Here is a 27,862-nt window from a genome sequence, read left to right as displayed (position 1 = left end):
AATTTATGAAGTTGATTTTACGATACAGTTTTAAGGATATTTGCTTTTGGAAGGATGTATGTAGTTGAACTAAAAACATGAAAGGAGAAAAGCAAAATTTATTGCAGCAGTTGCCTTTTTAAGCCAAATACTAATGTTTTTCGTGAACTTTTTAAAGGAAGTTTGACTAAATTCTTAAGGCAAATTTATTGAAAGGAAGATTGTGAAATCCTACTGTAGTCACAGAATATGGCGCCATTTACACGCCTGGTGTGCTCACCCCTTGGTGGTTCTGGGTGTTTTGGTTTCACCTCCCAAGCGCTCAGTGGCATGCGGCTCGGGTTGGCTTGCCCCCTCCCGTCGCCGGCGTTCACGTGCTGTCTCATCCACACCTGGCCCGTGTCCCCCGTTGCAGGAGCAGCCGAACCAGGTGAACTACGGGAACATCTGCACCGGCCTGGAAGTGCTGAGCTTCCTGCTCACCGTCCTGCAGCCGCCGGCCATCCTGAGCAGCTTCAAGCCCCTGCAGCGCGGCGTGGCCGCCTGCATGACGTGCGGGAACACCAAGGTGCTGCGGGCCGTGCACAGCCTGCTGTCCCGCCTCATGAGCCTCTTCCCCACCGAGCCCAGTACGTGGCCAGCACACTCCTCTCTCTCTCTGCTTTCTGCCTGGCTGGGTGGGCCCAGACCTTATTACTGAGACTGCTCCTCCCTCTTCCACTTGCCATATAAGCCATTTTATCATCCAAGCCTTTTTTTTGTACCGTGAAACTTTGTTTAAAAAAAAAAAGGTTGACATAACTTCACAGTCCAAGTCTTCGCATTACATTTTTTGGTCCGCTTGGGAAATACAGTTTCTCTTGATCAGCTAAACATTACCGTTTCTGTAAGGTTAAAAGAAAGCTCGGTTAAAGCATTTTGGTCAAGCGATGAACAGCTGGAAAGATGGAATTTTGGCATGTTTTCCTTGTGTTTAGGGGGTTGAGTTGAGGACTGGGGACATGAAAGGTGGTCACCGAGCTCCGTTAACTGGGAGCCACGCATCCTGGGGTGAGGGTCGCCGTGGGTCCCAGATGATGAAGCTCAGAGCTGGCCTGGGAAGAGTCAGTGTCTCTCAGAGCCGGGCAGGGCCCGCCAACTGGCCCCCAGCCCCACAGTCCCACTCCTGTTTCAGGCACTTCGAGTGTGGCCTCCAAGTACGAGGAGCTGGAGTGCCTGTACGCGGCAGTGGGCAAGGTCATCTATGAGGGGCTCACCAACTACGAGAAGGCCACCAGTGCCAACCCCTCCCAGCTCTTCGGTGAGTGTGCACCCCTCCTGCACACGTCTCTCTGCTCGCTTGGACGGGCTTCCCTTCTGGGAGGAGCTCTGAGCCAATGTGGTGTTGAGCGTGTCTGCGAGTGGCCGGGCGCACACAAGGCCAGGTTCCCTGGGGTCTTGGAGATGGAAGCCCAGCCTCAGAGCTTCTTCCTGCCTCAGACGCACGTGCTCCTCCCCACCCCCCATCTCCAGGGTTGTTTAAAGGTCCATGGTGTAAGCTTTTATGGGACGTTTACAGCTGGTTCTTGAACAATTTGGGGCCTGGGGCGCCGACCCTGCGCAGGTGAAAGCCTTCTTGTGAGTATAGTCGGCCTCAGCGTCTGTACAGGGTCTCGCTGCGTCCACCGTGTCTTGTCCGCAGATTGAGCTGACTGAGGATCGAGTAGCGCTGTCGTGTATATGGCTGGAGAAAAGCCACACAAGTGGACTCGAGCAGTTCAGACTTGTGTCAGGCTCAACGGCAACATCGACATTTCAGATCAATCTGTACTTTTGTCAAAAACGGCCCATTTTTGTCTAGTGCATTGTTTAAATATTTTTAGGGGTAATTGACATTTTTGTGACTTACGCAGTTTTTAGAGACTCAGAAACCCCCTGGCACTCTCCCCCTGCAGGGACCCTGATGATCCTCAAGTCCGCCTGCAGCAACAACCCGAGCTACATCGACAGGCTGATCTCGGTCTTCATGCGCTCCCTGCAGAAGATGGTGCGCGAGCACCTGAGCCCACAGGCCGCCTCGGGCAGCACGGAAGCCGCCTCAGGTGACGCGCTGGGCCGGCCCTGCCTCGGGCCGCCGCGACTGGCAGCTCCACTGACCACTGCTTTCGTGTTCATCATCATTTGCTCTTAACAGAGCAATTCCGAACGTTTCATTGATCTCCAGAGTCAAGCACTCTTTTAAAGTGAAATGCTTTTTAAGTTTGTGATTGTAAGAATGAAGAGATTTTGAGGAGCCTTTGCCACTAGTTATCTAACAGTTTTGCTGTAAGCAGAGATGGCTAAATCAAAGCCACTGTTTCTGAAGAACGAAGTCTCAGGGTCCAGACCCAAGCTGCGAGCTCCGGAACTCGGGTGACGTGTTGTGGGGAGGGGAGCAGTGGGAGTCGCACCTCTCAGCCCGCCAGGGCCGTGCGCGTGACTCCAGGGCTTGGCCGAGCCCCCGGTCCCGTCAGCTCTGTCGTCCCCTGCCCTGTGAGGAGGCTCTTGTTGGGCCTCCCTGGCACGGCGGTGAGGTCAGAGCCAGGAGGCACTTCCCACGCCGGAGCTCTCGTTTCGGGGCGAAAGCGTTCTGGGGAGGGCGTGGGCGGGATCCAGCCGCTTGGGTGGTGGGGATAGCCGGTGTCTCTCCCATGCGCAGGGACCAGTGAGCTGGTGATGCTAAGTCTGGAGCTGGTGAAGACGCGCCTGGCCGTGATGAGCATGGAGATGAGGAAGAACTTCATTCAGGCCATCCTGACCTCCCTCATTGAGAAATCCCCCGATGCCAAAATCCTCCGGTCCGTGGTGAAAATTGTGGAAGAATGGGTTAAAAACAACTCCCCGATGGCAGCCAATCAGGTGAGCTGGGCAGGGGCTGTGCTCTGGCCTGTGGGCCTTCTCGAGAGAAGGTTCAGCCGTCGCTGTCTAAGCGCTTCTGCAAGTTCTCAAGCAGAGTATTTTTTCTCTCCAGTAGTTGCACTCATGGGGTTCTTTTTTTGAGTTGGATTTTTCTCACTGTGCTTCACAAATTTTGAACAGAAACTTGAAATAACTGGTTGTGTAATGTGGTTTTACTTCTGTTAGAATGTTAAATGAGCCAAAAATAACAACCATGAGGGACTGTTACTTGGTAACTAAGATGCTAGCAAACTTCCAGTTTGTTTTCTAGTTTAGTTGCTTTCTCTCCCAAGTGAGTTGTAGTCCCCCAGGAAAATTATGTTGGCACCTGTCTTGATCTTAAGCATCCAAAGAACCATTTAGAAACAACCTTATTTTACCTGACAAGACTGTAGGAGGTTAAAAATCAGCTGAGCAGATGGCTGAAATACTTCTGAACATGTCCTTTCTCAAATAATTGACTCTTAAATTTGTGCAGACACCTACACTCCGGGAGAAGTCCATTTTGCTTGTGAAAATGATGACCTACATAGAAAAGCGTTTTCCAGAAGACCTTGAACTAAACGCCCAGTTTTTAGACCTTGTTAACTACGTCTACAGGTAATCACCGCAGCCGAGCACGTCGCGTGTCGCCCCTGCTGTGCTCTCTGACCCACTGGTGGTGTGACTTTTTAATCTCCTCGTATATAATAAGCTTTAAACGTTCGCTCATGTAAGACACACAGCGTAGGTGGGCGTCATCAGTGAGCCTTTTGTCCAAATGTTCCAGGGATGAGACGCTGTCGGGCAGCGAGCTGACCGCAAAGCTTGAGCCGGCCTTTCTCTCGGGGCTGCGCTGTGCCCAGCCGCTCATCAGGGCCAAGTTTTTCGAAGTTTTCGACAACTCCATGAAGCGTCGCGTCTACGAGCGCCTCCTCTACGTGACCTGCTCCCAGAACTGGGAGGCCATGGGGAACCACTTCTGGATCAAGCAGTGCATTGAGGTAAGCCGGGTGTCCACACCAACGCAGAGAGGCAGACGTCTCCACCGCAGAACCGCTGTCCTCTCTAGTAGGAAGGAGCTGACCAACAGCCAGGAGGTGGAGCGGCCAGGCCAAGCCGGCCTCACAGCATGTGGGCTCTGACCACTTAACTCACGGGGCCAGGGAGCTGGAGGTGAGGGCCCCCGCAAACAGTCAGGCTGTTTGAGTGGATGCAGAGTCAGACGGCCTCCGTTTCTAACTAGCTTGTGGTCAGTTGTTTGTATTCCTCATTATTTGGCTTTATTACCAGCAACCAGGTTTCCTAGGCAACCTAGGTTTCCCGTAGAGAATGGGAGGTTACGCATGCCGTGCACATAGGCTGTTGACTACGTCTGCAGGGAGTCACAGCTATCTGACATGCCAGGCTATGAGATTCTGCTTGCGGGAAAGGAGGGACTCGTGGCCGGGCTTCAGGGAGAGCGTGTGGGCACGTTCCCACCAGAGCTGAGCATCCATTCTCAGCGCTGTGAGCAGCAGCAGGTGGGATTCTGTGATGGTGACACAGGGGGCAGAGGTCCCCGACTTGTTCTTTCAGGAGGCTGTCGGTTATATCAGGTGCCAGGCTCTGGGTCAGGTGGTCAGAGAGACCTTGGAGGAGGGGCTGGCCATTCCTCCTCTGTCCGAAGGTCTGGCCTGTCTCCAGGCAGCACCAGTACACAGCCCCACACTTCTCTGCCTTCCTTCTCGCTCCTCACAGTGGAGCCAGGAGTGTCCTGCCAGGGCTCGCCCACCGTGTGCTGCCTGGCACAGGCTGCCTCTTCCTGCCAGCTGTGCTCATGAGCTTTCTCATGGCAAAGCAGATCGCGTCGCTGCTTGCCTTCGTGCCCAGCACACGGTCTAGACTCCAGGGCTCGGACTAGCTGGTCTCTTTCTCCAGCCCGCTGAGACATGGAGTCAGGGGCACCTGAGAGGGGACAGTGGAAGGGAGGTGCAAGCTCCTGTCTAGGTAGGGGCAGCGGGATAGAGCCAGCCAGGCGCTGGGGGGTCAGTGCACATGTGTGCCCTTGAGGTGACTCGGAGGTCACCGGGGTCCCCACGCCTGAGCGCCAGGCGCAGGTCCCAGGCCTCTCCTCCCCTGCGTGCCCCCAGCTCCTCCTGGCCGTGTGTGAGAAGAGCACGCCCATCGGGACCAGCTGCCAGGGCGCCATGCTGCCCTCCATCACCAACGTGATCAACCTGGCTGACAGCCACGACCGCGCGGCCTTCGCCATGGTGACGCACGTCAAGCAGGAGCCCCGGGAGCGCGAGAACAGCGAGTCCAAGGAGGAGGTAGGGCCGCGCCCGCGCCGCCTCCGCAGCCAGCCTCCCGGCTCGCTGGGAGGATGCTCTATCAGCCGTGGGGGTTCTAGGGCGAGAGGGACAGATCAGAACCTGTCTCTGCTGATAGGTCTGAGTGTGGTGCCTGTTCAGTTACCTACTGTTTCCTTTTTGTGTCAAGGTATAGTTGACGTGCATCCTGTTCATCTCAGGGGTACAACGTGAGGATTTGGTATTTTGTGTGTGTTGTGAAATGATCACAGTAAGTCTAGTTAACATCCATCACCACACGTAGTTACAGGATTTCTTTTTCTTGTGATGAGGACTTCTAAGATTTACTCTCTTAGCAACCTTCAGGTACATAGTGCAGCATTATTAACTGTAGTCCCCATGCTGTCCGTGACACCCCTGTGAGGAGTTTATTTTTTCACCAGAAGTTTGTGCCTTTTGCGTGTCTTCGCTGAGCACAGTGCCCTCAGGTTCTGTCCATGTCGCAGATGGCAAGATTTCAGGGTAGAACTGATGAGCATCTGGGGTTGCCATTCAGTTTTGAGAGCAGTCACTTATCACGAGTTGGTGCTGCTGAGGACAGGGTCTTTTACTCTCTGCTGACGGTCCTCTCCAAGTCAGGAGTCGCCCACGTTGTGTCCTAACGCACCGCTCTGGAGAGTGACGCTGTCGTGAAGGAGCCGTGTCTCTAGCTGGTTCCACAGGCCACCTACTCTGGCCCTCCTGGGTCTCCACCCGGTCTGGCTGGGGCAGCCCAGGAGCCTGTCACTAACCATCAGGGCTGAGCCTCGGTCCCAATGGTTGTCGGGACTCCGTGTGGGAGTGGGGACGACCCTCAAGGCATGGATCTGTGAATGTGTCCTTTAGGCTGTCGGCCTGTAGAAGCTCAGGCTGGCTGGGGCGTTGCATGTCAGAAGACAGCCAGCTGGTGCTGGTGGAGGAAGGCACTCTCTTTGCTCTGAAAGGGGTGGTTTGTACCCCTTGTGTGTGAGATCTCTATTTCATTAACAAATAAGAATTTAAGACTTTTTTCACTCTGCACAGGAGATCATCGGTGATGGGATCTCTCCTTCCTGTAGTCCGCTCTGGGGTTAGTGGCAGCTTTGACATGACTCAGGGAAGCTTTGGGCTTCCCTAGTGGCTCAGCCGGTAAAGAATCCACCTGCAGTGCGGGAGACCTGGATTCGATCCCTGGGTTGGGAAGACCCCCTGGAGAAGGGAGAGGCTACCCACTCCACTGTTCTGGCCTGGAGAATTCCATGGACTGTGTAGTTCATTGGGTCGCAAAGAGTCGGACACGACTTCACTTTTACTTTCACTTTTTTGATGTGACTTGTTTTCATTCTCAAGAACACACACCAAATGTTCCATAACCTGACTTCAAGCCCAGTCTTGGCGATGGGATGTTGACTGTTAACATCCCAGAAGCTTCAGACAGAAATCAGATTCCTTCCTCTTTGGGGACGAGTTGTGTAAAGCCCTGTGCCCACAAGGTGCTGTGCATTGGCCCCGATGATAGTCTTGATCCAAGTAAACCAGTCTGTGCTGCGTTCTCAGGAGTGGCAGGCGGTGATTCCTAGTAGTCTTTATGGTGCTTAAAGTTGTGTTTTCTTTTCTATTTTCCTTTCTGTAATCCAAACATGACAGCAAAATGCTGACATTTTTATAGCATCATGTAAGAAAGCGCTAGATCTGATCTAGCTTTATTTGCTTGTCTTTTGTTTTAGAACTCAGGATTATTTAAATAATCAGACTTCCAGGAAACCGAAGTTTTACTTGGCATAAATGTAACAAAAAGCTTATGAAAGTTGTGTGTGTTGATCTTCTTTAACTATTTGACCTTTTGGTTTTGCATGTTTGTTTTTTGTATTCTTTAGGATGTAGAGATTGATATTGAACTGGCTCCTGGCGATCAGACCAGCACGCCCAAAACCAAAGAGCTGTCTGAGAAGGACATTGGAAACCAGCTGCACATGTTAACCAACAGACATGACAAATTTCTTGATACGCTCCGGGAGGTGAAGGTCTGTGCGGGTCTGGGGGGATGATGGTGGCTCTCCCCTTCCCCGATATTTTGAACAGTCCGTGAGCCTACAGACTCCCCCATTCAATGATGGTGGCTCTCCGCAACCCCCTATATTTTGAACAGTCTGTGAGCCCATGGGCTCCCGTATTCATAGCTTGAGGCGAGCATTTCTGGGGGCAGGTCCGTGATCATTGAGAGCTTTGGCCTCTGCTATGTTAACGTGGAGTCAGGAGCCGCCTGCCCGATGGGCAGGGAGCGGCCATGTGAGGGCAGCCAGGTTGGTTTCAATGCAGCCTTCCACACAGGGCAGCCTGAGTAGCAGACAGGAGCATTCTTCACTTGACTGTTCTCTCCCCCTTTCTGTGGAATGTTTGTACCCTGGGCCTCTGCATTTTTGACAGGGACGTGGTCTGGGGTTAGCTCCCTTCCTGGTCCGCTCTTGGGTGAAAGGGACAAGATGATCTTGACACATGTGTCTCTGTCTCAGCCGCAGGGCCCACTGTGGGCTGGCAGGCGTGTGCCCGAGCACCTCTGCATCAACTGTGTGTTGCTATGTGGGAACGTGGGCTTCAAGCTGCCAAAAACCTGACTATGAGAAATTCACACCTTAGAGACAGCGGAGCTGTGGGCAGAGGCAGCCACGTTTGTGGGTTTGATGTGCCTGTTGGGTCCCCAGTTTGCAGCTCTGGCCCCGGTTGTGGGGCGTGCTGGTCCAGTCCTATCCATTCCAGTTGCTTCTCCATCTGCTCACTGTTCATTGCAGAGACTCTGACCTCTCGTGGTTCCTGATTTCTTCTTCAGGATTACGCCTGCTGGCAAATAACATAGACTCTCTGCATACAGCTCTGTTTCCCCTTGGTGTCTTCAGCAGCCTCTGCTTTGATGGCATCTGTGTATCTCTTGCTTGCACCTTCCGGGTCAGCGTAGTGTTCGTACTTCTTGGACATGGTGAAATCAGTAACGTTAAGAGGTGCTCTGGGAGGTTAGACATGTGGGCATGTCACTGAGCCCCTTTCCCGCGTCCGTACTAGCCGCTCGGCACAGCAGGAGGGGTCTGTGGTGCCCAGAACTCAGGCTTCACTTCGGCACGACATCCATTCAGGTTCTGAACGTCAGGCAGTGGAGCAGCATCGGGTAGAGTGGGTGGTCCTGCTTCCTGGGCAGGGAGTTCGGGCGGCACCCGCATGCCAGGGGCCTGGTGCCAGACGGTCTCTGCCCTGCAGACGGGAGCCCTGCTCAGCGCCTTCGTGCAGCTCTGCCACATCTCCACCACGCTGGCCGAGAAGACATGGGTCCAGCTCTTCCCCAGGCTGTGGAAGATCCTGTCTGACAGACAGCAGCATGTGAGTCTGTGTTTTCTTTAAGTCCTCTTTTGAAAAATACAGTTTTAGCTTTTGAGGAGTGTTCGTGAAAGAAACTCTTGATTAAGTTTCAAAGGCTGAGGGAACTAGCGTTATCCAGGCGTGAGTTACCACACGCGTGCCAGACGCTGGGGGAAAGCACGAAGGCGGGCTGGTTCTTGCACAAGGCCCCGGCCAACCCCAGCCTGCGCTTGGGTTTCAGGCTCTGGCGGGCGAGATCAGCCCGTTCCTGTGCAGCGGCAGCCACCAGGTGCAGCGGGACTGCCAGCCCAGTGCCCTCAACTGCTTCGTGGAGGCCATGTCCCAGTGCGTCCCGCCCATCCCCATCCGGCCCTGCGTCCTCAAGTACCTGGGCAAGACCCACAACCTCTGGTTCCGCTCCACCTTGATGCTGGAGCACCAGGCCTTTGAGAAGGGGCTGAGCCTGCAGATCAAGCCCAAGCAGACAGCCGAGTTCTATGAGCAGGAGAGCATCACTCCACCCCAGCAGGTGAGGCCCTGCCTCCGTGTTCACCCGTCCTGATGAGCCTCTCCCCGGTGGTGGCAGATTAGGGGCCGTGAAGTTGCCCTGTTGGGGAAACACGGTATTCCCCCTTGAGCACTCAGAGACTGCGTTCTGTTCCAGGAGATCCTGGACTCCCTTGCGGAGCTCTACTCTCTGCTGCAAGAGGAAGACATGTGGGCGGGCTTGTGGCAGAAGCGCTGCAAGTACTCAGAGACGGCCACAGCCATCGCCTACGAGCAGCACGGCTTCTTTGAGCAGGTAGCACCGCCAGGGAACCTCCGGGCCTCGTGGGTGGTGGAAGGCGCTGACGGAGGTTCTGTGGTATTGTAGCCTCGAGGCAGTTTCTGTCTAAATAAAGAAGTTTCCTGATTTCTTGGAAGCATGTATTGGTCCACATACAGACTCTGAGATTGAAGCCTCAGTTTTAGAGACATGAACACTGACGCTCAGTCATAAGTTCTTTACTGTCAGTGAGGCCGGCGTGGATGCTTCCCTTCTGCAGTCCTCTGTCCCGTTGGGGTTCGTGGAGCGTGAGGGTTTCGTCCCCCTGCCTGTCCTTGCTCGGTAGTGGGGTCGCTGAGCGTGGCCGCAGCCCCGGGTAGGATGCCGAGCCACAGAAATTCCAGAAGCAGAGGCAGAGCTGTGGCCCAGCTGCCGTCACTGATGGGTGGAGACCTGCACGAAGTCTCGCTGTTTCTGCTCGGGGCGGGGACTCAGGCGCCAGCTCGTTCACTCTCGTTCTCTGGGTGGAGATGCTGAGAGCCCGAAACGGGCCCGGGTCTGTGATCCGGTTTGCCCTAAGTAATTGAGCAGTGGTCGTGCAGCAGTTGCTAGGTAAGCAGCAGTTTGAAAGCATTATTAACTTTTACAGGCGCAAGAGTCGTATGAAAAGGCGATGGATAAAGCCAAGAAGGAACACGAGAGGAGCAACGCTTCCCCCGCCATTTTCCCAGAGTACCAGCTTTGGGAGGACCACTGGATCCGGTGAGCTGAGCGGGGACACAGCCAGGAGTCACTGAAGGGAGCCAGTGGAAAGTCTGAAATTTTCCCTGACAAGTATTTTTAGAAAGGGGCTCTGCTGCTCTCTTTATGGTCCCACGAAGAAAAGTACAAACAAAAATCGAGAAACAGCTATTAAAAGCTTGAGTACTTGAGTGTGTGTTGGAGAAAGTGACTGAGTCCTGCCTCTGCTGGCCCGGAGCTCTGCTCTGCTGTGGGGGTGCTGTTCTTGCTGCTCCATGGGGGCCCCTGCTTCAGTGCCTCGAGCACCGCAGCACCCCACAAAAGCCCACCCTTCTCTATTGGGGGAAACATTTTTTCCTTTCTGTGTAATGGAAGTAGCTTAAAATCACTGAGTTCGGGCCGATCCTTGGTCTCCAGGTGTTCTAAGGAGCTGAACCAGTGGGAAGCCTTGACGGAGTACGGCCAGTCCAAAGGTCACATCAACCCTTACCTGGTCCTGGAGTGTGCTTGGCGGGTGTCCAACTGGACCGCCATGAAGGAGGCGCTGGTGCAGGTGAGGACCGTACCCCCCACACCGTGACCTGTCCACACTCAGGGTACAGTCTCTGCAGGCACAGGGACCATTTCTCCAAAGCCCCGAGTCTCGGGGGGTCTCCCTTCACTTGCATCACACGGGGTACCTTGGCAGATGCAAGATAGCTCCTGGGAAGTAAGAGTTACTTTTGGTTTTCACGAACATCTTTCCTGAGTCTGAGTTAAATGATAACTTGGTTTTAGTTCATCCTTCAGTTACAGGAAGTGTCAGGTGTGGAGACTCTGGACTCGGAGACACTGGGAAGAGCAGAGGCCGTTTTACCGGTGGATTTGGTTGGCAGAGGCGCTGCAGGTGTGAGTGTGGTGCAAGCGCAGGGCCGGGCTGTCAGTAAGCTTGTGGCATGAAAAGCAGTATCACGTTCAAAGCGTATCTTGTATCACAGAAGTGGTAACCGTGTCGTGTAGGTGAAGTCGAGTCCTTAACTTGGTTGAGCTGCACGTTTTTCAGAAGTTAAACTCCATCCGGAGGAGTTCAGTGCGAGGTGCAGGTCTCTCTCGCCCTGGGAGCCTCTGCGGGGCATCGGCAGCCAGGGTTGACGGCCCAGCTCTGCTGCCCGAGCCCACGTCCCTGCCAGCGCCTCGGCCTCTGCCGACGCAGCCGTGCCTGTGGCTCACTCCTCTCCCTCCTGTGTCTCTCTCCCCTGGCGCCCCTTTGCTGCTCAGGTTTTAACCTTTGCCCTGTGGTGTCTGTGTCACGGGGCTCAGGGGTTCGTACCACAGTCCTGCTCTCACCTTGCCCCTTGGCCTGGTGAGGGCGTACTTACAGGCACACCAGTGGTTTTCCTTTCTTGACGTGTAGGCTCAAAGCGCACGGAGGTTACAGGCCGTGTGTTTGAAAGGACTGACTCAAAACTTTACCTGTATTATGGCTCCCGTGCTTATTTCGCCACTGCTGCTGCTTTTGAACAAAATGTGGAAGGTGCAAGAACCGGAATAGCCACAAACCATTAACTACAGGGAGGTTATAGAGCCCAGGGTCTGGACTTTCAGGTTGGGATCAGGGAAATGGCTCCTCTGATGCAGGGAGTTACTCTGAGAAGTAAACCAGTCACTATTTAAGTAAACAAAAATAGTTTACTGACAGGTTGCATTTACCATTGGTGGTTTTTTTTAAAATTCATTTTTAATGTCCTTTTTTCTGATAAATATTGTGCTTTATTTTATATCAATATAAAAATATTTATAGCTCACTCTAGTGTTTCTTTTTCTCCTTTCCGAGGTCTTACTTAGCAGGATATGTGCAGTATCATACTGACCATAAGTCTGACAGATGAGTTTCTTGTTTTACAAGTTCTTGATTATTTTCCCCCAGTTTTAAGGCACTTACTGATTGGAAAAAGCTCAAAGTATATTAATGAGCACTATGGGTAATCTGCAGTAAATTAATTTCAAATGTTTTTGATAGTACTGAATTATTTACTTATTTACCAGTACTTCAAAAAAATCTTTCTCTTATATCTTACAATTATGCGGCTGCTTGCAGCAGTATATTTCTTGGTTCGATTTAATAAATGAGGTAATATTTTCAGCAGAGGAAAAATGAGATGCTTTTGTTCTTAATGTTCCAGAGAGTAGGTATGATTAAACAAGTCCTGTCTTAATTAGTGTTTAAGTCCAGAAAATGTGAGACGGAAGGTTGTGATCGTAAAGGACCCTGTAGGAAGCAGTTGTGTTCCCAAGTTTGCCTCCCTGAGTTTCTTCACGATTGGGTTACTGAGAAGCAGGAGGGGCCACGGACATGACTGTGCTCCAAGGTCAGATGTCACCAGACAAGGCCTGTGTCAGGTCAGCGTGTCGCTCTCACCATCACTGCTCTTGCCCTCTCCAGACTGAGAGCCACGCGGCTCTGATGTGTCATTTCCGTTGTCACTTCCAGAGGTGCTTCCGAATGAATATCTAACTGATCTTGTTACAGCAAGTCCTGTAAAATTTTTTCAAGAATATCTCTGTGTTCTTTCATCTTCTTATATACAAAGAGGTTATTTTTGAAAAGACTTTTTTTTATTTACAGTTTTTAAAATGCTGATAAGATGCGATGAGTTCTAACACCTTCTTTAGAAGGTGCTGAGCACACGCAGGGGCTTTCCAGGCACTTGTGGGGCCTCCGCCTGGGCTGAGGGGCAGACGTGATGCTGGGCTCCATCTGCTCATCAGGAGAACTGATAATCAGGACACGAGAGAGATCTGGGGAACATTTTGCAGTGGATAATAAATGTGGACTTAAGTGACCATAAAGTTTGTGAATGTTCACTCATATTCTTAGAAACCTGAATCGCTGTCTTCTGCTTCTGTATGTAATGTGGAGCAAGTTAGATTGATTTCTCAGGATAACAGTGTGAGTTGGAGACAATTCAGATTTATATGGATACTTACCAGAGTGGAGATGAGCACTTATTTAAGCCTTTTGAAATTCCCTGGCCGACTTTGAAGGTTTTTCGCCTGGTGTATCATAACAGAGTCTTATCAGTTTCCCCTTTTTGGAACTAAAAGTCATCTTAAAGCAAGGAGCCGGTGGCAAGGCTTTGTAGCCAGAGAGATTGGCCGCACTTTGGTGTTTGGAAAAGGAGAGTGTTCAGAAAAATATCTAATGCATTCTCTCTCCAGAGAAAACGAGTGTCTGTTTGTAGCTTAATTGCTCTTTACTGCTTTGCACAACTGGCTACCAAAAAGTTTGCTTTTTGACTCTGCGCTGAGAGGAAGTATACCCACTGCCTCCGTGTGATGCTCTTCCCCACCCAGGTAGAGGTGAGCTGTCCGAAGGAGATGGCCTGGAAGGTCAACATGTACCGCGGGTACCTGGCTATCTGCCACCCCGAGGAGCAGCAGCTGAGCTTCATCGAGCGCCTGGTGGAGATGGCCAGCAGCCTGGCCATCCGCGAGTGGCGGCGGCTGCCCCACGTGGTGTCGCACGTGCACACGCCCCTGCTGCAGGTGGGGCCCTCCCGGGGGGCGGAGGGAGCCTTCTCCAGGGGGGCCCTTCTCGGGGAGGGGGGCCTTCTCCAGGTGGGGCCCGTCCCCGGGGTGGGGGACCTTCTCCAGGATGGGCCCTTCCCATGGGGAGGAAGGAGCCTTCTCCAGGGGGGCCCTTCTCGGGGGAACAGGGGGGCCTTTCCCAGGGGGAGGAGGGAGCCTTCTCCAGGGGGGCCCTTCTCAGGGGGATTGGGGGCCTTCTCCAGGGGGTCCCTTCTCGGGGGGATGGGGGGCCTTCTCCAGGGGGGCCCCTTCCTGGGGGGAGGAGGGAGCCTTCTCTAGGGGGGCCCTTCTCAGGGGGATGGGGTCCTTCTCCAGGGGGTCCCTTCTCGGGGGGACGGGGTGCCTTCTCAGGGGCCCTTCTTAGGGGGATGGGGGAGCCCTTCTCCAGGGGGTCCCTCCCAGCAGAGCCCCTCCCGTTCAGGCTGAGGGCTGTGAGCAGAGCTGGATGGCAGAGGAAACTCCTTCCCCCCGTCCTCCCCCACCATTTGTACTCGGGCTTGGGGAGAGGACAGCTAGAGTCAGAAGGGAGAGGACTGAAACGTGGCTTCTGGTGTTCGGGGCGTCCAGGGGTTTTGGTGAAGGAAGGCCTCCCTCAGGGGTGACTGATGGTTTTCTTGCTTGAGGAGTATGCTCTGATGCCCACCGTGCCAGCCTCAGTGTGCTGCTGCTGTTCAGTCTGAGCAGGGCCTCTCCCTCTGAGACTCCAAGGCTGCAGTTAAGTAGCCTGCGCCTTGGTTTCTTTCTTTGTGTTCCATCCTCTCTGTTTCTGACTCGTTCAGCCACACGGGCCACCGGTCAGTGACTCCCCACAGCCCCCTTGTGCACACCGCCCCCTGCATGGAAATTCCTTCTTCCCATCCTCCCGGCCCCTGTGTGTGTGCACACGCACGTACATACGTGCAGATACACACACACACCCTGGGTCGTGCCAGCTCTTGGCCTCTTTCGTCTGGCACAGAGCAGCTCCCAGTGTGGCTGAATGAGGGATAACTGTAGGCTGCCGTTTTAACAGTAGTTCACAATGCTCACACTTTTTTTCCTCTGGAAAGAGTAGTTCTGAGACTTAAAACTGCTACATTAATTTTTATAGTGTAGTTTTTTATAAGCTTTTAAAATTACGTAGTTATTAATATACTTAGATTATCTTGTCTTCATCATAGTGAACCAGAAGTTCATCGAAGCAGTTTTATCTCTTTGGTTTGATATTTTCCCTTTTCGTATCTATTATTTTGGGCTTGAAAGCAGTATATGTTCAGTAGAAACCATACTTCGAATCCTGGATCTGAATGTTTTTCCGGACCAACATGCGTGTACGATGCTCTCTGGTGCTGGGCGGTGGCGCCGAGCGTCAGCGCCTGGTCAGCCACGAGATCCTGACGGCGGACAGCCCCCTGCTGACGGCCGTTCTGCTTTTCACTTTCATCATGTGAGAAAATCAGTGCTTCATCATTAAACAGGCCTTGTGTTAGGTAGTGTGAGTGTTCTTTGCACATTCAGGTCAGCTAAGCTAGACGTCTGGTAGGTTCGGTGTGTTAAACGCATTCTCAACTTCAGATATTTTCAACTTATGATGAGTGTGTTGGGACATGACACCATGGTAAGTTGAGGAAGCTCAGTGCTAAAAACTACTGAACCGTACGCCTGAAAGGGTGCTTTCAGTGATGTTTAAATTATACTTCGGTAAAGCTGTTACAGTACAAAAACCCATTAGGTTTTCAGAAATCTGAGTGCAATGAACTAAACTTGAAGTATAGATACGGATGGAAAGTGTGAATTCTTGTAGACAATTTTTAAAATTAAGATCAAAACAAAAGGATACTGTGTCCTGAACTTCGTGCTGTGTTTGGGGGTTCAGACAATTCAGAGAGTTTAAAAACATTTCTTCTCAAAGAGTTAGGCTGAAGAGAGAGGGCATATCCGTAAGAAGCCAAGTTTTACGGGGGTGTCTGTGACTCGGTGCCATGTGAAGACAAACACAGATAAACCCAAGATTCAGAGAAGGGAAGAATCGCTATGGGGAACAGAGTGTGAAATTAACAGTGGGAAAAGGCTCAGAGCTGCGCCCCAGCCCCCACCCCCAGCCGAGAGGGGCTCCAGAGGGCACCGCCCGTTTGTAGCCAGCGGCATGTGTTGGGTGTAAAGGGGGGGCGCCTGGACAGATGGGTAGGCGGGTGGTGAGAATACATGTGTCAGCCAGGAGAGAGCATCAGAGCCGTGTTCGAGATGATTGACGTGGCCCTGGGGTTCAGATGTTGACGGAGGAAAACTTGAGGGCAGGAGGCGTTGTCAAAGACCTACCGAGAGCCACACTCAGCGGGGGGCAGAGGGAGGGCAAAGGGATAGTTGTGGGGGCGGGAGGGGGCAGCGTGGACCCCGCTGTTCTTTAGGCTCCGGTGTCACGGCAGCCGGAGGCGGAGGTCTTAAGAGTGGGGGGGGTGGTATCCCGAGAGTCATGTGTGAGGCGTGGAATAAGTCAGATGCCGCATCTGAGTAAATCCCAGAGCATCCTCTTGAATCCTGGGCCCTTCACAGGAGACACTCCTGGTCAGCTCTGCTTTGCCTTCCTCATCCAATCCTTGCGCCCTGCTCACCGTGGAATCTCTCACCCTGGTCCCCTTAGGCAGCCCAGCAAATCATCGAACTTCAGGAAGCTGCTCAGATTAACGCAGGCTTGCAGCCCACCAACCTGGGGAGGAACAACAGCCTGCACGACATGAAGACGGTGGTGAAGACGTGGCGGAACCGGCTGCCCATCGTGTCGGACGACCTGTCCCACTGGAGCAGCGTGTTCATGTGGCGGCAGCATCATTACCAGGGTAAACCCACCTGGTCCGGCATGCCTCCACCATGTAATTTTCAGACACCCACTGTTCCGGTTTCATGTCTTGGCTGTTTTTCTGTTTGTTCTCTTTTTGTTTGTTTTTTCTTTTACCGAATCTTCTGTTTCTTGGCAGGTGTGGTAGAGGTGGTTGGTATGACGAGGGTAAAGATGAAGGTGAAAGAGGGGAAGAATTTCCCTCCTTGCTCCCTTTCTCCACCCGGGACAGACTTGCTGCCACACAGCTGCCTGCTGGCCCCAGGGGCGTGGACTAGTGGGATCAGAGCTCTGGGTCTTGGCCCTTTGTTCTGAAGGCCCCCCACTCCTAAGACCTGCCCTCGGGGGGCCGGGTGGAGCCTTGCGCAGCTTCCCTGGGCCCCTCTGCTGCTCTCCCTACACCTGCCAGGCCTCTTTTTATCCAGAGCAGCCTTGGCCAAGAGGGTAGCTCTCCACCGGGGAGTTGGTGCTTCTTAGATCATCCCTTTGATGCAAACGCGAGGCAGAGTAACGCGGGCTGATCACAGAGCTTCCCATGTTCATAAGCCGCCCTGTGTGTGTGTTTCATTTTTTATTTAAGCCTTAAACTGAGAAATGTCTGACGTGGACTGAAATGTCACTTCTTTCCTCTCCAGCTATTGTAACTGCATATGAAAACAGTTCTCAGCACGACCCAAGTTCAAACAATGCTATGCTTGGGGTTCACGCGTCGGCTTCAGCGATTATCCAATATGGAAAAATTGCCCGGAAGCAGGGCCTGGTCAATGTGGCTCTGGATATATTAAGTCGTATCCACACCATTCCAACTGTCCCTATTGTGGATTGCTTCCAGAAGATTCGGCAGCAGGTCAAATGCTACCTCCAGCTGGCAGGCGTCATGGGCAAGAACGAGTGTATGCAGGTAGGGTGCCAGGTGGACCCAGTGCCCGTCCTTGCCCTGGCAGTGAGGGTCCCTGGGCCAGCTCCTGCCTCAGACAACAGGAAAAGGGACTGGAGCGCTGTGGGACTCTTGGTCTCAGGGAGCAGTTCTGCCAGAACGAGAAGGGGACAGGAAGCCACTCGAGTATTTGAATTATATGCCACGGTCTCTAATCTGCCATATTCTTGGGTAATATAGAACGAAAACTAAAAATTGCAGGACTGTGGGGGCATATGTAGATTTGGGCTATCTATGTTCAGAGAGAAATTAACAATGAAACTGACAAGATATCTAAAGCTTTGGAAAAAATAATACCATTAAGGTGTCTGGAACTGAATTTGTGTTTAGTGATTCAGTTTAAATACTCCTTGTCAGTCAATAAATATTCTAGGTAGGCACGCCTCATCAGTTTAAAATACATTTGTCAGTGACCTTTAGGACTTAACTGCCTGGATCAATATTTTAATGAGGTTTTCAATGAGTGTCTAGCAAATTCAAGAACCTTTCTGTTTTTACAAACAGGGCCTTGAAGTTATTGAATCTACAAACTTAAAATACTTCACGAAAGAGATGACAGCTGAATTTTATGCACTGAAGGGGATGTTCTTGGCTCAGATTAACAAGTATGTATGTTATATAGGTGGCGGGTGAGAGAAAGACTCATCAGATTATTTAAATAATTGTTTGTAACTTAAAAAGCAATGTGAAGATGAAGCTAGAAATTGACATGAGTTGGCATCAGTCATCAGACATGGTGTTCAGCTTTTGTATCTAGGAAAGTAGTAACTTGCAGCAGGATCAGAAAGCTGGCTTGAGTGTGGTACTTTTTAGCTATGAGTTGCTTGACCATGGAACTGCCAATAATGGTTTCATTGCCCCATTTTCTCAGCGTGCTGTCTTGGAAACAGAGTTGATTCCTTTTATGGAGGTGATTCTTGCTTTAGAGGAGGGGTCAGTCAACTGGAAAACACTGTGGTGGGTCCTCAAAAAACTGTAAACGAAGAATTATGTCCTAGCAATTCCACTCCTAGGTATTTATGGAAAAGAGTTGAAAACAGGAGCTCAAACAGGTAGTCGTTCATGAAGGTTCACAGAGTTCTGTTTACAGTAGCAGAATATTGAAACTACTCAAATGACTGGATAAGCAAAATGTGGTGTGTACAAACAGTAGAATATTATAAGAATGAAGTGGTATTTTCTTTAATATGTTGCTGTGCTTAGTCACTCAGTCTTGTCCAACTCTTTGAGACCCCATGGACTGTAGCCCGCCAGGCTCCTCTGTCCATGAGGATTCTCCAGGCAAGAACACTGGAGTGGGTTGCCATGCCCTCCTCCAGGGGATCTTCCCAACCCAGGTATCGAACCCACGTCTCTGGCATTGCAGGCGGATTCTTTATCGTCTGAGCTACCAGGAAATAAGTAACTTTTATTTACTAGTAAGAATTAAAAGCCTTTTTTAACAGGAAGTTACCCCTTGGATGACCTGAAAATTCCATGCTCCATCATGAGCAGAGGGGGCCAGGCTTTCTGTGGTGAGCAGTTTGTGTGATGAAGAACATTGCTGAATTCTCTTCTGAAATCTTTGATCCAGGAATTCAACCATATGTGGAATTCAGGAATTCAGGCTTATATGTGGACAGACATGAGTTTTATAATGAAAGCTCAAGCACAGAATAATAAAAAATACAACCATGATTTTTAAAACTGTAGGATATTCCATTTCAAAGATGCTATGGCTATGGTAGTCTGATATTTTTCTTATCTGTTGAAACTCTTGTTATATGAAAATTACTTAAAATAAGGCTGGTAAATCTGAATTCATATAGCAGATCTATGACATTTTAGTCAATAATTTATTTCATGCTTTGAAAATATTACCTTCGTTAGAAGTGTGTTTAATATTTTTTCTTTCCACGTTTATGAATTCCCTATTAAGTTTTACCTAATCCAATCTGATGCTTAAATGATTTTAAATGTCAACAATATAAAAATATAGCTAACATTTTTCTAAATGATTAAAGCTTTGCACCCCTTCATTTTGGGTTTCGCTAGTGGTTCAGATGGTAAAGAATCTGCCTACAATGCAGGAGACCCAGGCTTGATCCCTGGGTCGGGAAGATCCCCTTGAGGAGGAAATGGCAACCCACTCCAGTATTCTTGCCTAGAGAATTCCATGGACAGAGGAGCCTGGCGGGCTACAGTCCATGGGGTTGCAAAGAGCTGGACATGACTGAGTGACTAACACACACACATTCTCTTTCGTTTAATTATTAAATCAGTCCTTGCAGTTCTCCTGCACACCTCTCAAACATACCCACCCCACATGCACTTGGACTGCCTTAGTTCAAGCCTCCTGCCTCCCTCCAGTTTCTTCGCTCTCCCACACATTCTCAACATGGTCACGAAGTAGTCAGATTTGTGTCTCAGAAGGATCACCCCACTTTTCTGCTCAAAACCCTGCCCTGGCTCCTCACCACGCCCTGGTCTCACTTTTGTGAGCACGGTGGCCCTCAGTGATCTGGCGCACACCCACCTCTCCTGCACATCTCCCATCAGAGTGCTTCACACTAAACTAACCGGCTGTGAGAACTCTCTGCAGGACTCTGCACGGCCCCCCTTTCCTCGTTACCATCCTTTCATCCTGAGCTCTGGTGAACTCCATCATCCTTCACAACCCAGCTCAAACATGACTTCTTCCCTAAGGCCTTCTTAAGCCCATCCAACTCCGAAATTACCCACTCCCTCTTCTAAATCTCATAGCACACCTTTTACTTACCACTTGTGTTGTAACTGTTCATTTCTGTGCTTGCCTTTTCTATATCACTGTAAACCTTTTGAGACCATTAAAGCAGTTTTGTGTTCGTTAAACCAAATTGTCTTTGCTTCAACAATCTAAGTAATTGGGAGCAGGGATGGGATGTTTCCAGGGTGATCCACAGTGGCCGAGATGCTGCTGCTTCTTCAACAGCAGACATAAACCTCATGTTTCTTTAATCACAGGGATCACCAGACCCTCTTGGATTAGCATACATAACACAGCTCTTAAATATGGGTTGAGTATTTCTGACTTGGTGCAAGATATGTACATTATGTTTTACTTTAAACCTTTTGGCAGAGGTGGTGGTTTAGTTGCGAAGTCATGTCTGACTCTCTTGTGACCTCATGGACCGTAGCCTGCCAGGCTCCTCTGTCCATGGGATTTCCCAGGCAAGGATACTGGAGTGGGCTGCCATCTCCTTCTCTAGGGAGTGAAGTGTTGACATGAACGTCAGCATGGATGAACCTCAGAAACACTGAGGCTGATTGAAAGAGTCTAGACACAAAAAGTCGCCGTCTGTGGGTCCATTAATGTGAGATGTGCGGTAGTCAGTCCACAGAGGCAGAGCAGCAGTAACTCCATGGGTGGCCACCGGGGCTGGGGGTTGGGGGCAGTGGGGAGTGGTGCTTCTTGGTTCGGGGTTTCCTTGGGGTGATGACAGTGTTCGCAGCCTCCGTAGAGGTGGTGGTCACAGAGCATTTTAAATGTACCAGCTGCCCCCGAATTGGTCACTTCACGACGGTTGGTTTTCTGTCCCGCGGTGTTCACGGTCTCAATTTGTGTCCTCCCAGGTCTGAGGAAGCGAACAAAGCGTTCTCTGCAGCCGTGCAGATGCACGACGTGCTGGTGAAAGCCTGGGCCATGTGGGGCGACTACCTGGAGAACATCTTCGTCAAGGAGCGGCAGCTGCATCTCGGGGTGTCCGCCATCACCTGCTACCTGCACGCGTGCCGGCACCAGAACGAGAGCAAGTCGAGGAAGTACCTGGCCAAGGTGAGGCCAGAGGAACTCGCTTTGACCAGAGACCTTCCTGGGAACCTTTAGTTTGGATGGAAGCTCAGCGACCTCCTGGTCCGTGCTGGGCATGAGGCAGCACACAGAGTCTGTAGGTTCTATTTAAAGCTGGAAAGTGGAGGCCTGGACATTCTTGGGGTCAGAGGACTTCTTAGCCGCAAAATGGAACCTGGAGTGCGGGTGGGTCTTAGAGCTCAGGTCTGGTGTGGCTGTGGGCCTCCCGCTGGACGGGGATTCCTGCAGACTGCGAGGGCTCTGCCAGGAGCGCACCCTGCCGCGCGCCTCAGGCTCTGACCTCTCGCTCCCAGGGCCGTGCACACAGGCTGGAGCCAGTCTGTGTGATGCTGAGGCCCTGGGTTCCTGCAGGGTGAGGTCATCCCGTGGTACCCCACTGCAGCGCTGGGCACAGGGCTGTATCCACGTGTGCCTAGTGGATGGCTGCTTGAGCCTGAGCACCCTCCTAGCGTGCACCCTCTTGGCTTCCCTGGGAAACACATCCGTACAACCCAGAATCCGTTCTTGCAGATAACTTAAGAATAGATTGTTCCGCTTACTTTGTCCAATAAAGGTGAGGAGTTTTTAGAATTCCTTGATCTAACGTCAGAGTTTGGACTGAACATCCCAAGTGGTGAAAGCCGACTGCGGACACAGGCCGGCTGTAGTCATGCCGAGGAGCCGCTGCACAGCCAGCTCTGGGTGTGCTTTCCTGTGGATGAGATGGTTTCAGAGTCTCCTGACGGCAGACTGCCAGCGGGGCCTCGCACTAGGGTGGTGGTGGTCACCTGAGATCTGAGCAGAAGTCCATTTTGTTCTGGGGAGATCACAAGTGTGGGTAACAGACTGGAGCCCGTGGGGTCCACATGACCACCGCTAGCCAGCTGACCAGGTCAGTTAGTAGTTGGCATTAAAGCTAAACCTTAACGAAAACTGTATTTATATTCTCAGCGTCATCTATCTGTAAGCTCTATTAAGTTTCATCATACAGTTGGGCCTTTTGTCCATGTTTCCCATGATGCCAGGAAAGGTGCCTTGTGTGGCAGTTTAATGTCGGGAACGCCCCTGACCGGAACCGGAGACTTTGGCTCAGCTCCCTGACTGCCCTTCTGTCTTAGGTGCTGTGGCTCCTGAGTTTTGACGATGACAAGAACACCCTGGCAGATGCCGTGGACAAGTACTGCATCGGCGTGCCGCCCATCCAGTGGCTGGCCTGGATCCCGCAGCTGCTCACCTGTCTGGTCGGCTCCGAGGGAAAGCTGCTTTTGAACCTGATTAGCCAGGTGGGACCTGCAGGGCCTCTTTGGTCACAAGGTGTTTTCCCTTCACATCCTTTTTTCCAAGAAAGAAAATGTGCACCCTCAGAGTTTTGAAACTAAGATGGATGGGCAGGCGTGCGCAGTTAGCTGTCACCTGACGTAAAGCAGAGGGGACAGTAGTTGCAGAGCACCGCGGGGTTGGCGGGCAGTGGTCTGCTGGACTTATGGCGTCAGGATGCTGACTTCTTCTCTTACACACGTTGCCACGTAAGATACACGTAAAGTATGCCTTCCGTTAAAATGCAGGGTCCCTGGCGAGCACTCGGGTTACTGACCAGGCGCGGGTGCCTGGTCAGTGCCCACGGCTGACTCCCCTTCACGGGCTGGACCGGGAGCTCTGAGCCCCAGAAGAAAGCTCGGCAGGCTGTGGGTCTGTTGCTCTTGGCCCAGCTGCCCAGCCGCGCTGTTGGAGGCTCACAGTCGTGTGCACTGGGGCAGGCTGGGGGGATTGGGCCTGTAGAAAGGCTGTCATGACCTGTGTTTGAGGTCTGCTCCAGATTATCCTCCTCTTGCGCAAAGGCCGAGAGGCAGGGGAGGGCCCTGAGCAGGGGACATGTGGATACCGTTTGGTCTGGGATTGGTGCCTTCGATGGCGTTTGTTTTATCAAGTTACAGAGTCCTGTATGTAGCCTCTCACACGTGAACCTGTAACCAAGCACCCGGGGCATGCTGCTCGCTCGCCGCTCATGCACAGCATCTACACGGCACCCAGAAGTGGTTTCATTCTTCCTTGAGCGCTTGCGGCTGTGGTCCTGGGTACTGGTACTTCACCTGGAGTTGATCTGTCAAAGACGTAGATTCTGTTTGGTATCATCATTCACTGGACATCTCTTAACATACATTAGCCAGCCTTCCTGCAGCCAGTGGCCAAGCTGGGTAACGTCTGCTCAGCCCTTCTGAAGAAGCCGTAGAACTCTAGTTGACCAAAACTGGCATTTCTTACCTAAAAGAAAAAGGCCAGTCCCCTGCGTCCTACAGTTACACAGAGTGAAGTGACTCGCCAGGGAGCCCCTTCGTCAGCCTGCTCTCAGTTCTGGTGAATGAAGACGGCTGGCATTTTGTGTTCTCTGTCACTGGCCTGAGAGGCAGGCACCTGAGTGTCTGCCCCCTCAGGTTAGATCAGATGACGAGTGAGGTTGCTCTGCCAGGAGGAGTCTTGGGTGGGTGAGACTGATGGAATACACCAGGCTGCTCTTGCCTGGGTCTTTTCTGGCTAAACTGGACGTTGGGCTTGCTGTTCAGTCCGGCCTCCTGTCTGTGCTAAGTCAGTGGTGCCGGCCAGGTGCGGGCCCCTTCCCACTCACGACTGACTCTCTCTGAGCAGGTGGGACGCGTGTATCCCCAGGCTGTATACTTCCCCATCCGGACCCTGTACCTGACGCTGAAGATAGAGCAGCGGGAGCGCTACAAGAGCGGTACGTCTCCTGGGGGCAGCGGCCAGGCCGTGGGGCGGGTCCCCAGGGCGTCCGGGTTCCCACTGTCGCCAGCACACGCCCCGGCAGCTCCCCTCCAGCCCGCGGGCCCGTCTGTGTTCAGATGCTGGGAGGACACCGGGGTGGGAAGACGAAACCTGACCTCCCGGGGGCTGCTGGTTCTCCTTCTCCATAGTGTGACAAGGTGTTCATCCACTCCAGTGATCTCATCCATAAGTAGGAGAAAATATGTGAAACCCAGGGCCTCAGTGGTAAAGAATCTGCCTGCCAAGACAGGAGCTGTGGGTTCGATCCCTGGGTCGGGAAGATGCCCTGGAGGAGGAAATGGCAACCCACTCCAGTATTCTTGTCTGGGAAATCTACAGACAGAGGAACCTGGCTACAGTCCATGGGGTTACAAAGAGTGGACACAACTGAGTGACTAAACAAAAAACAAAAGTTGAACTTAACTCATTAGTTATAAACGCGTTCTGATAAATAGCACAGATGCCACTTACTGTGTTACAAGGAATCACACCTTCAGCTGCCAGAAGAATCCGCACAGAAAGCAGTCTTACCTGGGCCTTCTCTGGTGGTCCAGAGGTTAGGGCTTCGAGCTCCCAACGCAGGGGTCACGGGTTCGATCCCTGGCCAGGGAACTAAGATCCCATTTCCACACAGTATAGCCTAAAGAAAAAGAAAAAAATCAGTCTTAACCAAAGGTAAAAACTTATTCACAATAGGTTTTTAATCTGTAACGATTACTGTGGTACGTAGAGAAATAACCTACTTAATGGTTTCAGTTACCCACTAAGCATGGTGCTCTGTAAACAGTCAAAGCACCGCTTACTTGCTGTGTCTTTAATACGTAGACACACTCACTGCGAGGCCAGAGCCTTTCCAGGAAGGTGACTCCCTCCTCCCGACGGTGGTGGCAGCTCCCGGTCCTCTGTAGGGTGGGTCTTCGTGCCAACCTCCTGGCTGGCTAGGTGGATTGGAGTTTGGGTCAATTGAAAGTTAAGGGTTTTTGTTCTAAGTGAGTTGAAGCTTTAAAAAAATGAGCATCAGGGGTTCTGTAGCTTTTCTTACGAAGCAGCGAGCTTTGTTTTTAACGTCATTTGTATTTGTGGTTTGGCTTTCCTTGATGAAAGCACACTTCTAGATTCTCAGAGCTAATACAAAGAATGAATTGTGAAATATTTTGCCAGACCTTAAAAAAAAAAAACTCAGACTCCCACTGCAGTTAGAGGGAGTCCAGGGAGCGTGCGCCCCCCCACCTGGACTGCAGTCACACGCCCGCCTCGCGCCCTCACCCGTGCGCCTTCTGCTTGCACTGCGCCCCGGGACAGGGCACCTGCCTCGCAGCCCCGGGAGGCCCCCGGGGTGTGTCCCGCGCCGGCAGGAACCAGCGTTCCTCTGGCCGGGGGGTCCTCGGAGCGCCGGCTCTCCCGTCGGCCAGTGCGGCGCTGACATTGGCGTTGTGTGTGTCGCTCTCAGATTCTGGACAGCAGCAGCCAAGTTCAGTGGGTAACCAGTCCCATTCTGCATCAGATCCAGGGCCCATAAGAGCCACGGCCCCCATGTGGCGCTGCAGCCGTATCATGCACATGCAGCGGGAGCTGCACCCGACGCTGCTGTCTTCCCTGGAAGGCATCGTCGACCAGATGGTCTGGTTCCGGGAGAACTGGCACGAGGAGGTACGCGGCGGGTCTGTGTGCCGCGGAGGGCGTGGGTCTGGGTGCCCTCGCAGATGCGGCCTGTCCACACGAGCTCCCCGCTCGTGTGTGTCTGTGGGTGGACTGGCTGATGGAGCCGCAGAGTCTCCACGTCTGCACTCTGGTGCTGTCGTCACCGCCGAAGCAGAAAACTTGAAACGAAGGCGACATCAAGGAAGCCATTGCTGCCCTTAAAATGCTTCTTTTGTTCACTTGTCCGAATCTAACTGCTGAAATCCCACCACTGGCCAAGGAGCAGTGGGGTGGGCAAAGGTCATCTCGGGGGTCATCATCTCCAGGGGCCAGAGCTGGTTCTCAGGCCGCCTCCTCAGTGGCGGTGATAAGTAATCAGCGTTTGTTGTCTGGTTGGCCGCGAGGCCCCCTCGTTAGTGCTGTGTTACTCTGTGTGTGTGCACAGCACACGGATGTGATCTGAAATAGGCTTTTCCTTGAACAACAGAAGGGTGTGTGCGCGATGCAAAGGGTGGGGTTGTGGGTCTTTTTCTTCTGTTAACGTTTGGGATGCTGTTCCTTGCTGTTGAGAACGCAGCTCATGGCGTGAGCGTCCAGGGTACCCCCCGCCCTGGTTCTGCACACTCTGGCGCCCCGAGAGCTTTGTCCGTGGTGGGGCCGGCTGGGTGGGTGCCCAGTGGGTAGGGGGCAGCTTGCTCGAGTGCAGAGCTCTGTTGCGCGAGCCCACCGTGTCTCTGTCCCCCAGGTCCTCAGGCAGCTCCAGCAGGGCCTGGCCAAGTGCTACTCCGTAGCGTTTGAGAAGAGCGGAGCGGTGTCGGACGCCAAGATCACGCCGCACACCCTCAACTTCGTCAAGAAGCTGGTGAGCACGTTCGGGGTGGGCCTGGAGAACGTGTCCAACGTCTCCACGATGTTCTCCAGCGCCGCCTCCGAGTCCCTGGCCCGGCGCGCCCAGGCCACCGCCCAGGACCCCGTCTTCCAGAAGCTGAAGGGCCAGTTCACCACCGGTGAGTCCCAACCCGGGGAAGCGGCCCCTCACCCTGCTCCTCGGTCCTGCCCATCCCAGTTAACCGCCTCCGTTGCTTTTCTGGAACGCAGCACAGGGTGGGCAGGTTAGACGGTAAGCAAACAGGACACTCCCCTGCCCCGAGATCGCATGGCCTTCCCTCCAGGGGAAAAGTCAAAGAATCGGAGCCGGGGTAGACACAGGGATTTAGGACGCAGTCCTGCTGCCTGCCGGGTTTTTGTGGAAGATTGGACAGGGTCAGGTGAGGCAGTAAGACCCAAAGGTGCTGGCTCCGCGGTGACGGGCAGGGATCCCCCTGGTGGTGGCTCTGGTGTCAGGACTGGGAGGGGACTCTCGCGTTTCCTGGACCCACGGGAGCACGGATCCAGCCCCACCTCTCTGTGTGACCCCTTGGTGCCCCTCACTCAGCCCGAGTCCCTGTCGGGGACCCCCGGGCACACGCAGGCCAGGCCGCGCCCCCTGGAGCTGGAGTGCGTGTGGTCTCTTCCTCACAGCAAACGGAGGTGTCTGAGATGGAAGTCTTGTGGACACCATCCCATACTACTGAGAAGAAGTGATACTAAGTGCATCTGTATCTACACCCAAATGTAGTCTGAAATAGAGCCTTAAAGGTGGAACACATCTGGATTCTGATGTGAAAAAATGACAGGCGCTAAAACCTGGAAGAGGGCCAGCCTCGAGGCGCTGACCCACCACCAGCTGCAGTGAGCGTCAGATGCCCTCATCGAGCCCCTCTGGCCACACGCCCCAGGGGCCGACCCTGTGTCCATCCTGGGTTCTGGTCTGGAGAGTGCAGGAGGGTTGCCCCTCCGCCCACAGCAGCATCGCAGCCCTGGCTCCAGCTCCACGTCTGTGAGCACGGGGGAAGGCAGCTCGGGAGAGTCGGTCTGGAGACGGAAGACTGACCCACGTGGGAACGCTGTGCCGAGCGCTGACGGCCGCTTTGTGGCGACAGCCCCAAACGCGAGTCCCCCAGATGCCCCTCCAAGGAGAAGGGACACGCAGTGTGGCTCTTCCACGCTCATAAAGCAGATGAAGAGGCGTTAACTGACACACACGGCAACTTGGATGAACTTCAGAGAAATTATGCTGAATGCAGAAGGCCGCTCTCAGCAGGATTCCTGCCACGCACTTCTAAATCATGAAGCCTTTGTGAGGTCACGATGGAGAACAGACCAGCAGTGGCCAGGCGTTGGGTGTGGGGGAGGCGGGCATGGCTCAGAGCTGGGGGACGGGGGCCTCCTGGATACA

General features: G+C 52.7%; 1 protein-coding gene across 3 annotated transcripts in view; it reads left to right on the top strand.

The window, feature by feature from the left end:
• TRRAP (transformation/transcription domain associated protein) overlaps positions 1-27,862 on the top strand; it is a 90,322-nt gene that overhangs the window by 54,332 nt on the left and 8,128 nt on the right. Inside the window, 22 exon segments of one of the 3 annotated variants that reach the window (NM_001192137.4) lie at positions 395-608; positions 1,154-1,279; positions 1,914-2,060; positions 2,657-2,856; positions 3,374-3,495; positions 3,665-3,878; positions 5,007-5,186; positions 7,061-7,207; positions 8,433-8,552; positions 8,773-9,060; positions 9,196-9,333; positions 9,947-10,059; positions 10,456-10,591; positions 13,372-13,563; positions 16,226-16,421; positions 17,056-17,321; positions 17,862-17,962; positions 20,949-21,150; positions 22,284-22,448; positions 23,809-23,899; positions 25,448-25,593; positions 26,330-26,591. In NM_001192137.4, coding sequence (NP_001179066.1) covers positions 395-608; positions 1,154-1,279; positions 1,914-2,060; positions 2,657-2,856; positions 3,374-3,495; positions 3,665-3,878; positions 5,007-5,186; positions 7,061-7,207; positions 8,433-8,552; positions 8,773-9,060; positions 9,196-9,333; positions 9,947-10,059; positions 10,456-10,591; positions 13,372-13,563; positions 16,226-16,421; positions 17,056-17,321; positions 17,862-17,962; positions 20,949-21,150; positions 22,284-22,448; positions 23,809-23,899; positions 25,448-25,593; positions 26,330-26,591 — 3,766 coding nt within the window. 3 annotated transcript variants of the gene reach the window in all.

The sequence above is a fragment of the Bos taurus genome, chromosome 25 (genome assembly GCF_002263795.3).
Source record: "Bos taurus isolate L1 Dominette 01449 registration number 42190680 breed Hereford chromosome 25, ARS-UCD2.0, whole genome shotgun sequence".
NCBI lineage: Eukaryota > Metazoa > Chordata > Mammalia > Artiodactyla > Bovidae > Bos > Bos taurus.
Note: the sequence above shows the minus strand (reverse complement) of the source record. Positions and strands in the feature narration are given on the sequence as shown.